The sequence below is a fragment of the Chelonoidis abingdonii genome, chromosome 1 (genome assembly GCF_003597395.2).
Source record: "Chelonoidis abingdonii isolate Lonesome George chromosome 1, CheloAbing_2.0, whole genome shotgun sequence".
Taxonomy (NCBI): Eukaryota; Metazoa; Chordata; order Testudines; family Testudinidae; genus Chelonoidis; species Chelonoidis abingdonii.
Genome location: NC_133769.1, coordinates 325,591,256 through 325,606,529, shown reverse-complemented (window position 1 = coordinate 325,606,529; position 15,274 = coordinate 325,591,256). Strand labels below are relative to the sequence as shown.

Sequence of the window (15,274 nt, the reverse complement as noted above, 5' to 3'; positions counted from 1 at the left end):
AACAAACAATTGGTTGTTGAAAAAAGTTTGCAAATAGAATCTTATCCATCAGAAGCTACACACTTTTCTGTCCCATTTTATTCCACAGCAGAAAAGGGCTCATAAATGGATAGTTTTCTCCAGCAGTAGCTGCACTTTTACACCCCTCCCCACAGGTAAAAAAAAATTAAAAAATCCCTAATTAAATATTATAAAAGGATCCTAGGAAGCTAACTGGTTCATGATGAAGTTTGTATATCATGACTGACATGAACCATTCCTGACACAAACCCACAGAAACAAGGAAGTACAATAAGCCACTTAATACATATCTTCCACACACAAGTATGTACCTCACCATGACAACTACCATCCACCACAGACCACATACTGCAAGTGCAGTCTTGTCCCATTTCACCCTCCTGCATGCACCTTTACCAATTTATTTTTTTCACTAATATTAATAGTTGTTCACATCTGGAGTAGTAGTTGGCTGTGTTAGGAGACAGCAGTTTGATAAAGGACAGTTAAAAGGAAAGATGGAGGATGACATTCCTCAGAAGACTGAGTTACGATTGTGGTGTATGGTAGCAGAGGCTATGCTCATTAGGTGGGTTAACTTTTTATTTCTTTACTTTTATGGATTTGTATTGGGTATGTTGCGTGTGTAGCAAAATTAATTGCTTCAAACCACAAAGTATTTTGTGTATTAAGTCTAGCAGGTTTACTTCTAGACCCAAGGTCATAGTGCCTTGTACCTAAAAATGAGGGCATTTCAGATTAGGAGTACAGACAGGCACTGCAACATCATTGTTCAACACTGTACATTTGTTTCATTCATATGGACATCACATACATTATGTAATCAAGTCTGAACTATTCCAGCATCACAAAAAAGCTGGAAGTATTCACAACAAAGATTAGATTTATAAGTGGCCAGAATTGGCCACTGTTTCAAAGATAATTCATGTTTAATAAACATCTTAGTATAGATCAGGGGCTCCCAAACTTGGTTCACGGCTTGTTCAGGGTAAAAAAAGCATCTCATGGCCCACCAGAGGTTTACCCTGAACAAGCCGCGAACAAGTTTGGGAACCTTTTCTTTTAGGACTGTGGAAACAAAGAATCCCATCCACTGAGGATTTGCTTTAAACACAGTGTTCCCTCATTTTCCTTTAGCTCCTATTCACCTGTTCATCTTTCCAGCCACATCTCTATCATTCATAAAGCACTCAATGTTAAGTGGGATGTCTGTGCTGTTAGAGCTCATTAGCTTCTTCAGTTTCTCACACTCCTGATATAGACGAAGAAGAGCTCGAATTGTTGATTTCGGATCCAGTTTATACTTTGCTTTTATTTCTGCACAAAAGTGATCAACTAACTTTTCATCAAAGTTTCTCCCCCCTAGGAAGGGATCAAAGGCTGTGCCAAGCACCTGTTTGAAAGAGGAAAATAGTTTAGTTTTACATTTGACTATTAGACACTATACTGAACTTCCACCTATGCCTGCAGGCCTTTTTTAAAACAAAGATGCCACCACGTAGGCTTATTTCTTCCAATGTGTAGGTTTAAAGATTTAGTAAGGTATTAGTACAAGTTAGTCTGTACATCTGTAAGTTGGAAGTTTGTCTTAACAAAAAACAAACAAAAACAAAAAAAAAACAGCCTTTCTAGAATGGGTGACAGTCCAGTGTCATCAGGGCCTTAGTCCACCCATAGGTTCAAATGGCTTATTACAATCTCAAATGACTGTCAATTTACAGCTTCAGTGTAACTGCAACATAGTATAAGGAGCCCATATTAATGGTGCTAAAATCCTTAATGTTTGTGTCCACCATATTACTTTACACACATTAAATAAATACTTCCAAAAAAATGAAGCTGTAAGTTGTATATTTTAGTAGTCTTTACATATACTGCCACTAAGATTCTCTTTTTAAAATGTGGTCAGCAAGTTCAAGTGGTTTAATTGCTTTAGCTGTTTCAGTGTACTGTTACAACTATTTCACGTGTTTATATTAGAACAGTTTTCAGGTCACTTGAATCCCTGAAAAAAAAAAAACAAAAAAAAACCTAATTCACAGTCTAGAGCAAGTATCAGAAGGGTAGCCATGTTACTCTGGATCTGTAAAAGCAGCAAAGAGTCCTGTGGCACCTTACAGACTAACAGAAGTATTAGAGCATGAGCATTCGTAGGTGAATACCCATGTTGTCGGATGCATGCCAGAGCAAGAGCAAGACCTGCTAACCAATATGAAGAGATATAAGGTGTTGTACAGCCATGATCTGTTTGGTCATCATTTCAGTTCAAGCACATTTTAGTGGTACAATTTTTTCCCCGTTTTTCTTGACTGAACTTTGCATGGGCCATGGAGTAACACACAAAAATGGATTATCAGCTGACTACCTTTAGTTTACCCTTGTTAAAAGCACAGGCTGATACTTGAAATGCAGAATGTCCCATGTCAACAAACACCACTATCCGTGGCTTCTCTTCTGGAGCTGGAAGGTCTTGTTTATAAATTCCATAGTTAAGAGCCACTGTAAAGCAAGAAGCATCAAATGTTATCTGCACAATCACTAGTGGATCTCCATTCAGTGCGTCATTCAGTTTATCATTTTTGCAATGGTGCATAGTCACAGAAGGTAGGTTCCAACTAAAATGTTTACATACATACATTGCTATATGTACTTCCTAGCACTAATACTTCATATTACATCTACCAAGGAATTTTCTAAGCTCTGAGCACATCAGCAAGAGTAGATTAAATATTTATATGGTCGTTGACAGCCACAATTGCACTGATAGTGGTTTGGTATCCTTTAAAAAAAAATTCTGATGACAAATATTATGACAACGTTCCTCATACAGGCAACTTATTGAACAATTTATCACTATGATTCCTCTTGCACATTCCTCTGAAGAGACGGGATCCTGGACTAGATGGACCACTGGTCTATACCGCTAGGGCAATTCCTATCCTCATGTGTGTGGGTCAGGAGAAGTTAAGTACAGTACAGTAGAACCTCAGAGTTACAAACACCAGAGTTAAAAACTGACTGGTCAATCACACACCACATTTGGAACCAGAAGCATGCAAACAGGCAGCAGCAGAGACCAAAAAGAGCAAATACAGTACAGTACTGTGTTGAACATTAAACTACTCAAAAAATAAAGGGACATGTAAAAAAATTTGACAAGGTAAGGAAACTGCTTCTGTGCTTGCTGCTTTTCACAGTCTTAATTTAAATGGAAACATTTTTCTTTTGCACAGTAAAGTTTCAAAGCTGTATTAAGTCACTATTTAGTTGTCAACTTCTGAAAGAACCACCATAGTGTTTTGCTCAGAGTTTCAAACATTTCAAATCTATGAACAACTTTCCCTTTGGAGGTGTTTGTAACTGAGGTTCTGCTGCATTCCTATTAAGTCACCTTAGGAAGCAAAGCTTTCTCTTTTTACCACCTTTACAGCACCTCACGACAGAAGTTTTATAGGTTAAGAAAAAATGGCACAAGTGTTGTAACCCTACTCTGCTTTTGTGACTGGTCTATTTTTAGCAATTCTTAGTTTGAAGTTACACTATCTAAATGGACCGCCACTAAACATACACTTGCTGGAATATGTTTCTTTTGCTTTACCTGCTGTCATGTCATTCATCAGTTTCAGACAGTTTAGGCCAACAATCTGAGCAGCATCTAGGACAGACCTCCTTTCGGCATCAGTGAAAAATGATGGAACCTGAAGAAATCATATGGGAACAGAATTACCATTAGAAAGCCAGACTTTCAATATAAACGTTTGTTTGAAGTACTACCTATTCTGCGTCCCCAAAAGGAGGCATCTGCCACTATGTCTAGCAACTGCAAGATTTTAGCCCAAAATAAAGTTACTTAAGACCCTGATTCAGCATAGTACTTAGTATAATAATAAATAGTTGGAGATAGACCTACCTCCTAGAACTGGAAGAGACCTTGAAAGGTCACTGAGTCAGGCTCCCTCCCTTCACTAACAGGACCAAGTACTAATTTTTGCCCCAGATCCCTAGGTGGCCCCCTCAAGGACTGAACTTAACCCTGGGTTTAGCAGGACGATGCTCAAACCACTGAGCCCACTGAAGCCAATGATTAGGTACTGTGCTGAACTGGGGCCTAAAAGCACATGCAAGACCAAATCAGTGAAGTAGAATATTTTGAGGAGAGGCATAATGTAGATGAATCAAGCCTAAATTAATTTTTGACAAGAAATGGAACAAGTAGTCAAAGCTACTTTGATATTAACATTAGATGCAGCATACTGCCAAACATTTTGAGTTTAAGTTCTTTACTATACTTGGAACCAAAGAAATTTTCCCAGTGACCCGGTGGTGCCAACTGGCAGATCACTTAAAATAAATACTTAATTCCATGATATATTGTGTAGCTTGACAGAGCACTCAATATTTCTGTCTAGGGATTTTTGCTTGTTCATCTTCACGGTATCTGAGCAACACAATGTTACACCCCCTATTGTCTTTTTCTTAATTACGATGCTTTTCAAAGCTCTTTTACTTTAACCTAAAGTTAGTATATTAATATGAAGTAATAAATCTGTATTTTAATATTGGCTGTTCATAGCTTCCATTGCTTTATAACAAGCTCATATATAGAATACAGGTTTTCCTATTTAGAAGGTGGTTCTGGTAACATTAAATCAGGTATGTACAACGTTACCCTGAGCATACAAGCACTTGAGCTGAACCGCATCTTAAATTTTATTTAAACTAGAAATCTTCAGCGATTACAAATAGGGAGATTAATGTCTCTATTGGTCCAGGGTAACAGAATTACTTACAGAAATAACACAATCTGTTACTGGCTTTTTTAGGTTAGTCTCAGCAGTCTCCTTCAACTTAGTCAACAGCATAGCTGTTATCTGTTCCACACTGAAGAAATGTTCCTCATCCATGTACATCACCTGTATAGCAAAAAGGGGACAACAATTTTATTTTAATTGCAGAAAAGCAAAGTACCACTTAATAGTTCTGGGTGCTCTGCTGACCAACAACCCTTACCTCCAATCTTAATGCACTCACACAGCTCGTTATACAGTTATAGTTGAGAATTCACCCCCCCACAGCCCCTTGAGTGTTTGCAGATAATGTCATTGTTTCTACACATTGAGTGTAATTGATAAATGATTGAATTCCCCTGGATAAAAATCACTGGCAGACGACTTACAGCAATTCAGACAATGGTGTAAATTGTAAGTGTCAATTAGTGAGGCTAGCACACAGTAATGAATCACTATTCCAATAAGTTAAAAGTGGCCAGCGATTTTCAAATTGCTCACCATTGCAGAAAAGGTAAGAAATTATCTACCAAGAAGCATTCAGTTAGGAAGAGTTCTTCACAACAGTATTAAAAACCATTTACTTAAGAGCTTCTAGACTATTTCATAAAAGATTTTCCCAAAAAATCACTATGCTCAAAACCTAAGATTTGTGTTATCTGTTTTGGTAGCCAGAACAGTCTGCACTTCAATAGTTCAAGTTATATCCAGGAATCAAATAATATTAACAAAGTTAAACAAGTCTTTACCCATATTGCTTCCTTCCTACAGACATCTTTGTAAACTGAAATGGTTGCAAGCGGAAAGAAATACTACTGTAAAATCAATCAGTTTTAAAATACCTCTATTTCCCTTCCTTTGTGTATTTGCCTTTTCGTCATCTATTCTATAGTATAGTAAAGCAGAACACTTTGTAAGACACCCTCTTGTGGACTCCCAACATCCCAGTCTCCTACTGCTTTGTTCTCAGAACATTCTTCTCCATGGACAAGAAAAAGCACCACACAAGTTGAGAAAAAAATTGAAAATGACTGTCACAGTACTGTCCCTCTTGTATACAAGTTAGAAAAATTTGGTATTGTGTTAAAGAAAAGTAGTTAAACTCACTCCCATTAAGAGACACCCGAAGTATCTACCATTGTTACAACTCACCCTTCAGATAACTATAGATTAAGAAAAAAAAGTCTCTTCGGTTTATTTTGTGCATTGCCCGTGTTTGTGCGGATCTATCACAGAGCACCAAGGAAGAGGGTTTTGGTTTTGGTTTTTTTAAAAAACAATTGTGACTACAAAAATCACGCTAATTGGCTGTGGGGCAGGTTTAGTAAATGAATCTATTTTTTGTCCTTTTCAAACTGACTAGATTTCAGATTGAGTTGTTCCTTTAAAACCATGGGATACTGTTTTTATCTTCCCATGTACCAGCAAAGAAGTCCAATCTAGGAGGTGGATAGAGACCACTTGTGTGTATCCTTTGTGTAGTTTAATTATATGATCACATACCCCTATCATAATTATATGATCACATACCCTATCAACTCTATCATGACTCTTTTCGTATGGCCTTAGATACACATTACATATTGAAACAGTCTCATTGGCATAATGACCACTGTATTTACCTGACAACCTTCTTCTATGCTAAGTTCCCATCTCTAGGTCTCACTATTATTTTGTTAGTTAGGCCTGGTGCACACTTCAAAGTTTTGCTGGCACACCTATGTCAGTTAGGAGTGTGGGGAATAAAATGAAACAAAAACACTCTTCGCTGACACAGCTGTGTTGGCAAAAGCCCACATGGGGATAGTCAAACCAATAAAATGGTCCTTTTGCCAATATAGCTTATTTTAATTGGGGTATGGTGTATGCTATACGAGCAAAAAATCTTTTGCCAGTATAAACTGCATCTCCACAAGGAGGGCTGAGAGGCATAGCTATAGCATCCTTTCTACTGGAGACAAGGCTTTAGTCTGCAATAGATGTTGCAGGAACAGTTTACGTACATTTATTGCAAGTGTCATTAGGGTCTCTATCAAGTAGTAGTAGAGGTTCTAACAAAGTGTATAGCATTAACTTTATTGAGAAACAGTATGCCACCATGTAATCAGGTTATCACAATGCATAGGCACAGGAGGAATTAAGAACAGCATTTCCCTGACTTCAGTGAAGAATTATATAATCCTATAATTATTTTAATAGTTTTTCTGCCAGAATGTGTAGCCTGTGTGCATGACTGCCACCAAGGAAGCGCTTGTCTGAGGGAGTATTTATAACAAAAGCCTGACTCTACTCTGGAGTTAAAAAAAAAAGCTATTCATCAGTTCAAAAGCCCTTCTGGTACAGAGATGAAGAATAGCTTTTATGGGAATTGATAATTAAAATCCCTTACTTTCATGAAGTGCTAGAAAACAAACCCTTTCCAACATAGCTATAGAAACTGGAAAGCTAGATTGCAAATTGACACTTACCTTTATTCCAACTCCACCGTTTTTCATGGGAACCAAATCATAACTCAAGCTTTCTTTCTCCTTCTGAATAAAAGGATCATCAAATGCACGGCCATGGAATCTCTTGAAGTTAGATACTGTGTTGTTAGCATGAGTGATTTGCTGCAAGAAAAAAAAAGGTATCGTGAATGCACACTTAACCCGCATATTAGTAAAAGCATGGCAGCATCAGATTGCTAGCCTCTGTTCCTAACCCAGTCAGGTTTACTAGTCAGAGACTTGACATATGACCTTTTTTCCTCTAATATTAAATTATGTAGGACTGTAGTTTTATACAGAAATATACTGGCATAAGAGGTGAATGACCATTGCATTACAGAGTTTACAGTTTAAGTCTCAAGCTGTTAAAATACAGAAAGTCTACACCCTGGTCTGTGTAACAGTTTGAACTATTTTTTATTGATCTTGTTAAAGATCTTTTGTTCTCTACCAACTCCTGATGACTTATAGCACCCAGCAAATACCAACAAATCTAAAAGGCAGTAAGTCCAGAGATCAATCTATTGATGGAGACTTGTTTTGTTCTGTCACCTCTACAGAGGAAAACAAGGGACTTGGAAGCGTAAAATTAACTACAACAAACCTCACCAGGAAGGGTACTTGACATCTATTTAACGTGTAGCTCTATGGTCACTCAAGTTGAAAGCACTTAAATAGCAAAAGTAATTTTTTTGCTCTTGTTGCCCATTGCATACTAACTTCAGTGACTTTAAATGAACTGATTTAGAGTTTAAGAAGAAATCTTTAATTTTCAGGTTATCAAGATAACTGTATGTACCAATGAAGAGACTTTTTTAAAAGTAATCACATGCCATTAATATTGTAGGATATTTGAGACTATTCCTGCAGTCTTGGCCACAATTAAGCAGCAGCAAGTCAGCTAGCATGCCACACTTAAACAGTGCTACTACAGCATGTTATTCTTCTGAAAACTCACTAAAACATACAGCAAGTAACAGTGAAAGACCAGAATGAAGTAATTAATTATTCCTAAAGCTGTCTAGCATTTGATTGAGAATGCACAAAAATTGAAATTTAAGTTGCTGTTAAATATAAAACCATGATTACTTGCTAAAAACCCAGAACAATTCAGGTATGTAGTTCTCCTGCTTGAACAAATGGCTGTTACGCTCCCTTGTTAGTGAAAATGCAAAGCCCAGATTGTCATGGGCCAAGAACTGCCCATGCTTGCATGGGCAACATGACCTAAAATTCCACTGTTGTCAGGAAAAGAGCCTATTCACTAATAAGATGTACTTGTATTTTGAAATCCTCAACTCACCTAAAATTTTTAAGTGTTTGTCAAATGGAAAAAAAACGGTAAATTTTGTTTTCAAACTGTTAAAACAAAAAAGCATGAAAAAGTGATTACGCAGTACCCTTCTGAAGCTATTCCAAAAGCGAATGAAGCCACAAACTGTCCAAGAATAGAAGTCTGTTATGAATGCATGTTCTCAAATGTAAGTTGAGAGAGGAACTACTTAGCTTTCAATTTAGCTAACGCTGCTGCATTTTAATTGAATGATCTCTTAGTAACACTCCGCACATTAGTCTCTTGAGAATCCAGATACAAGCCATTTATTTAAGACAACAAATGCTCTGAAGACCCCTTTACTTGCTCATTACTTATTGAATTATGTTAACATATGAATCAGTGACATGAAAATCTAGTCTAAAGAAATAAAAATAAAAGCAGTGGTACAAAAGAAAACTTCCAAATCCTGATAAAAAAATCACAAAGTTAAAACTCTAGTGAAATATTTGTTCCAGAATGTTTTATGTGAATATCTGTTTTAATTAAAATACATTTCCATTCCTAGGAATGAATGAAAAACTGCAAAACTGTCTATGCAAATTACTTTGTTAGCCTCTGTCTTTGAATCTTGTAATTGCAAATGTATGTGTATCTTATGATCACTGGTATATTTTCAATCAGATCTCCCTGTATCTAAATGGAAGACTTTCACAGTTGATGCTCTCCATGGAAACCTACCACAGCACCTTTGCCCCTTGACAGATATGAATAGGCCAGTAGAGGGAGCATGCTTGGTCTGCACTGCAGTACACTAGTCCTATTTTAGATATAATCAGCCCAAAACATGGCTTTTAGATGTTCATATCTGAAGTTTTAAACATTGTACATGGTTATTTTAAAAAAACATAAATGTTTTAGAACTTTTTAAAAAATGTATTACTGCAGTGAATAAGAGAAAATATTTAACACACTCTTTTCAGAGTAGTTCATTCAAGCAAAGGCCAAAGCTCTTAGCTCACAGTTCAGTTTAAGAACTTATATACACATTCTACATAATTTGTGAAGATGCATTTCTAATGCAAAGAAATTTCCTAAGTAAGAGTGTGTTCTGGTGATTTTATTTTTAAAATGATCAAATAAGGCAGGCATCTAACTTGAAATTATGAACCCAGCACACAGTCCTGGAGTTCTAGCAATGGCACCCTCAGCAGCAAACCTGGAGATGAAACTGTCAGAATAATGCAGTTCTTTGATTTTGAAATGCTACCTGACAATTAAAAATCACAGAATTTTATCTTTTCTGTTTGTTCCCTTATTTCAAACAGATTTATGTTATTAATTTTACTAGTAGGTGGATTCTCTTTCATAGAAGACAACCTACCTGGTTTTTAGCTGAAACACCAATAGCTCTGTTTTTGGATCCAAATGATACAACTGATCTGAAAAGACAGAGAGCCTTGTTAATTCAGTATTTTATTTTATTGTCAATATTGCTAAGAGCTATAGCAGCTTTATTTATTGCTACTGCAAACAGAATTTGAGAGTTTGAGCAAGTCATTCTGCTACTCTTGTGGCCTATGCTAATACACATTTAAAAAAAAACCCAGCGATTTCTTACTCCAAGCCACATGCAATATATCATAGAGAAAAGTATGTTTTTATTTTTACGCACACACACAGAAAGTTTCAGCTCCAAAGAATGTTTTGTAAAGTTACAACATATGCTTTGGAGTTGAAACTTTCTGTACTTAGTATTAGCCCAAGAATAAATTGTTCTGTACAATTTCAAGAAAAAACTTCAACCAAGTTATTTATATGAAAAGAAACAGATGCTTGTGTCCCTATTTTTTTTTTAAATCATCTTTTTTTTGTATGGCTAACCTATGAATAGCTCAACTTCCAAGTTCACATGTAACACTGAGTAATTGTTTCAGTGTGGGTTAGAATTTTCTTCATTGTAAAGCTGAACAATTACGAAAGCAATTTATGTGCAATAAAGCTTTAAGTTGTTTAACAGCCTGCTGTACTAAGAGCTTGAACAATAGAGACTGCATATCTTCAATGCCACAGCTACAAAGTTTCTTCAGCCCGGTTCAACAGGAAATTAAAGCCTAAAGACTACATTAAAGCAAGGCTGCAAACCTTAAACCATGCATCAGGAAATTAATAATTCTAATTCAAATATAACTGGTCCCAAATGCACATAAGAGCCCTCCTGGTAACAAGAGCTACTACCAAAGTATATGCATAAATATACTTGCAGTGTGATAGAGTTAATAGTGAGAATCTTTTTTAATCCTACAATGTGGCTAAACATACACACATTGCATGACAGGTATTTTAATTTAGCTATAATTACATTCTCAATGTGTACATCCAGTTCTTTCAAATGTTAATGCATTTGCTTTGCCTTTGCTGTGTGAACACTCTCCCTCCTCGCGAAGGACGGAAAGTTGTCTATTCCGTTTCCGATCACAATACAACATTAGTGTTCCGATTTTAAATGGGAAGCCTCTATAGATTACAGAGCTGTGCACGTTACATACACCTGTTTCTATCCCACGCTTCTCCAACCGCCGCCTTCCGATCCCCGCACCTGACGGGTCCATGTCAGGGCAGCGCCGTGCCCCAGTCACGATACACCCACGCCCCGCTTCCAGGGGCCGGAAGGCTGCGCCCTTCAGGGCAGCTTTGCGCAGAGGGCGCTGACCCCACCGCGAGGAGGCTCGGGGCACCCCAGCTCCCTGTAGGGGCACCTCCTGCCCCTCACGCCAAGCGGCGGCGGGGTTTTACAGGCGCGGGACCCCCGCCCCGGCCGGCGCCCGGGGCTGAGGCGGCGCGAGAGTAACGCAGCCGCGGGGGGCAGGCTACGCTGGCAGCTTCCAGCAAGTTCCAACTCGCGGCGCAGCGAGTGCCCCCCTCGCGGCACGAGTCGCTTCAGCATCACCGCCCCGGCAGCAGCCTTCACTCCCCCCCACCCCGGGACTACACCAGGGTCGGGAACTGCAGCATCGGTCCCACGATACCCCACCCGGGCAGCCCCCCCGTCTCAGCCGAGCAGCCCCCGCACTCACGGGGTGCATCTGTCGCTGAACTCGTTGGCGACGGTCTCGATACCCCCGGCCCGGGCCACCGCGATGTAGCAGCTCTGCGAGCCCAGGTCGAACCCCACCACGGACATGGTCCCGCCCGCCCGCGCGAGCCTCTCCCCGGACGGCTCCGCCGCAGAGCGCTAGCTCTGGCGCTGTGTCGCTGCCTCTGGCCGCGGGCGGGGGAGCTGGCGCCGCCGCTTTAAATATGACAGCGAGGAGAAGTTTCCAGAAACTGCGGCAGCCCCTTGCCGGCTCCACGTGCGGCTTCCGCTTCCGCCTTCTCCGGCTTTCTCGAACAATGCTAACCAATGGCGGGCGGAGGAACGCAGTGACGTGTTTCGTTCTCATGGCGACCCGGGACGCCGCGGATTCTGCGCCGGCGGCGGCTGTCAGACTGGAAGGAAGCCGGCTGAACAGGAGGCTGGTAATACGGCGCATGCGGAGCCTCTTCACCGCGCTCCTGGCTATGGGCTCCCGGAGTCAGTGCGACCCCCGTAGCTGGGCTCCAGGATACCGCGTCTGCGCGCGGACACGAGAGAGACCCGCCCGGGTAGCGCGCCTGGGTCCTGCTCGGCCTGTGTCTGCTGCGCCGCCCCCTGCCCCCAGCTTGCTCCCAACTAGCCCCCGGCCTCCTCCCTCTCCTGGCGCTCTCGCTAGGCGGCCTGTGTTCGCCTCTGCCCCTGCTGAGCCGGGCGCCCTAGGTGGGACACGCTTTGTCCGGATTAGCGCTGGGTGGTGAAGGACGGGGCGGGCTAGTGACTGGTGCCCATGTGGTCGCGATGGGTTGTACTGGGAAGGGGAAGTCCCAGGAGGGTGAAACTGGCAGCCAGGATTACAGCGTAGTTAGGGTTTCGGGCCTTGGCGCTGTTCCTGCTAGCTACTCCGGAGTAAGCAGTCCGGATCTCCCACTGTCGTATGGACGCTCCTGTTCTATACTAGCCACCTAAACAATCTCTTTGAAATGTGGGGGTGGGGAGCAGAACACCGCAGGCGATGGGCTGGCGCAGTGGGATGCACAAGTAGCCTGGCCAATAATTCTTTTTTAAGACACCCTCCCCCCTCAAAAAAACCCCCACAAACCTCACCTCAATTACCCAGGAATCTGGCAAGCTGAGGGGGTCTCTTTATAGAACTGGGACCAGGCATGACTTGTAGGGATTTGGGCATTAGGCTTGCTGTAAATTAATAAAACTTTAAAGAATTAGGCTCTGATCATTAAGAAGTTAGGGCCCTAAACATCTTTGGGATCTGGGCCTTACTGATTTAATTCTTCATTTTACTTTTTCTCCCCATTTTCCATTTTTCCTTTGTCTTCTGCTGTATTTTTGGTGAATCCTTTCCTCTGTTTTTAAGGACAGATTTACACTGTGTAGTATGCTTATGTCAGTATTATTCTCATCAGTGTTAATTGTTCTCTATCTGTCCTTGCCCATCATTATTTCTGTATTGGGCCCTTGTTTTTCTTTGTCATGTTGTCAGTTTCTCCCCAAAGAAAGAACATGGGAACTGTGATTTCCATCCCCAAAGTAACTTTTTTTTTTATTTTGCATTTTCTCCTGCACAATCCCAACTCTTCCTTCTCAAAGGATGGTTTGATGCCAGAGAAGTTGGAGGAAGAACTTTGTCTCAGAAATGTGAGCGAGGCATGATTTTCTTCCCCACAACCCAAGTCACAAGAGAAGGAGATCTGTTTGAGGTGGATATGAGGAGGAGCTGGTGTGTTTGCCATTCTAGAGGAGTTGCAGAGTAACTGAGCTATGCAGTAGAGGGAAGGTGAGATCATCCATTCCTGATTCCCACCTCTTTAATTCCAAGTACCTTCCAGCTTCTCTTGCAAAAGTGAAAGCATTACCAAACTTAAGTTTAACAAGATGGATCCACAAAGGTGTTTACTGCTTTCCTGTGCCTCCCACACCTTTTAAACTATTTTTTGTAGAAAATTTTGCTCAAAATTTCAAATAGTTCAGAAATATTGGGTTTAAGAGGAAAAAGAAGAATGCTGTCATTGCTGAGACACAAAACACACCTGCTAAAATAATGCTCAAATTAGATCAATAAATCTTAGGGCTTATAATTAAAATCAGCACTTTGGACATTGAGAGATCTAGTAACAAGAAAGGCAAAGATACCTGATAATAAAATATGAATTCAAGCTGGTTAAATAAAAACTAAGTACACCCAAACCTAATTCCAATTTAGGAAGTCTGAATGAAAAAAGTATTTCCTATCATATTCTATCAAAAGTGACTATGGATTAAATGAGAAGGAAAAGTTCTGCATTTCCTGATTTGGGCAGCTGTCTTTATGTTTTCTAAATACTACCCAAGTAATTCTAGATAAAATCCTTACCAGCTGTCAAACTGTGATTTAACTCATGATTCTGCTCCTGCATCAACCTGGACCTCAATAGCTGTGCTGTGTCTCACTGAAATCAATGGGATAGTGCAAGCATCTGCACTGTCCTGTCCTGATGGATGATTGGGGCCTTATGTGGAGTGGAAAACGTCAGAGTTAAAAATATCCTTAAATCTAGAGACAAAGATGGACTAATAATTTCTAGTCTGCATTTCTATTAAGTGGCAAAATTAAGAACAACAGTAGATTGAACTAAGCAATATATACATCCATAAAACATGGGTTAAAATGGAACATATGTATTTTCCACATTTCCCTTTTGGGTTTTTAATTTGAATTCCTTAAAAACAAAATTGGCCATGACTCTATATGAATGTTGCTTTATGACTTTACCTAGATGATATACATTATCTGGGTGTCTCCAAAATTGTTCATTAAGCATACTTTGGATTAAAAACAAACAAAAAAAAAACCTGCTGAACCAATTTTACAAAGTGTGAAAGGGCAAATATAATATCTTGGCGCCATTTATTTTGTAAGGAAACTGAACTTCCAGTCATTTACTCAAGAAACAAGCATTTTGACCCTACTTTTAACAGTATAACCAACAGATTTTTTACGAGCAAAATATAAGATAAAAATATGTTGGCCGAAATATAATTTTTCAACCAAGTGTATCAATTGACCTATTAAAATGAGGTTAAAAAATAATTTGTGACTATTTTCACAAGTAAAAAGTTAAATTATCATTTATTGTACTATTCAGACAGCTATGTGACAGACTAACAGTATTCTGCAATATCCTGAACATATCTTATGGAATTAAAAATTTTATTGAATTAAGTTAAACCATTTTTTATTAGATTAATACCTTTGGGGTCCATTGTATTAAAAAGTGTGTATGTGTTATTGTGGACTTGTATTAGGGTTGCCAGGTGTCTGGTTTTTGACTGGAAAGCAAAGTCAAAAAGGGACCCTGGCGGTTCTGGGCAGCACCACTGATTGGGCCATTAAAAGTCCGGTTGATGCGGGGCTGGCAGGCTCCCTACTTGGCTCCACATGGCTCCCCGGCAGCCGTGACATGTCCCTCAGCTACTAGGCGAAGGGGTGGTCCCGCCCCAAGCACTGGCTCCGCAACTCCCATTGGCTGGGAACTGCAGTCAATGGGAGTTGCAGGGGTGGCGCCTGCAGAAAGAGGCAGCACACAGAGCTGCTTGGCCATGCCTCCACCTAGGAGCTGAAGTATATGTTTCTGCT

At 40.0% G+C, this 15,274-nt stretch overlaps 1 protein-coding gene across 1 annotated transcript in view; it reads right to left on the bottom strand.

Moving 5' to 3' along the window:
* The window catches only part of HSPH1 (heat shock protein family H (Hsp110) member 1), a 36,968-nt gene extending 25,016 nt beyond the window's left edge, over positions 1-11,952 (bottom strand). The window contains exons 1-7 of the mRNA XM_032795958.2: positions 11,645-11,952; positions 9,952-10,009; positions 7,277-7,417; positions 4,812-4,934; positions 3,620-3,719; positions 2,387-2,520; positions 1,170-1,414 (exon numbers count right to left, since the gene is read on the bottom strand). Coding sequence (XP_032651849.1) covers positions 1,170-1,414; positions 2,387-2,520; positions 3,620-3,719; positions 4,812-4,934; positions 7,277-7,417; positions 9,952-10,009; positions 11,645-11,751 — 908 coding nt within the window. The 5' untranslated portion in view covers positions 11,752-11,952. The remainder of the gene's footprint in view (positions 1-1,169; positions 1,415-2,386; positions 2,521-3,619; positions 3,720-4,811; positions 4,935-7,276; positions 7,418-9,951; positions 10,010-11,644) is intronic.
* Positions 11,953-15,274: the final 3,322 nt, after the last annotated feature.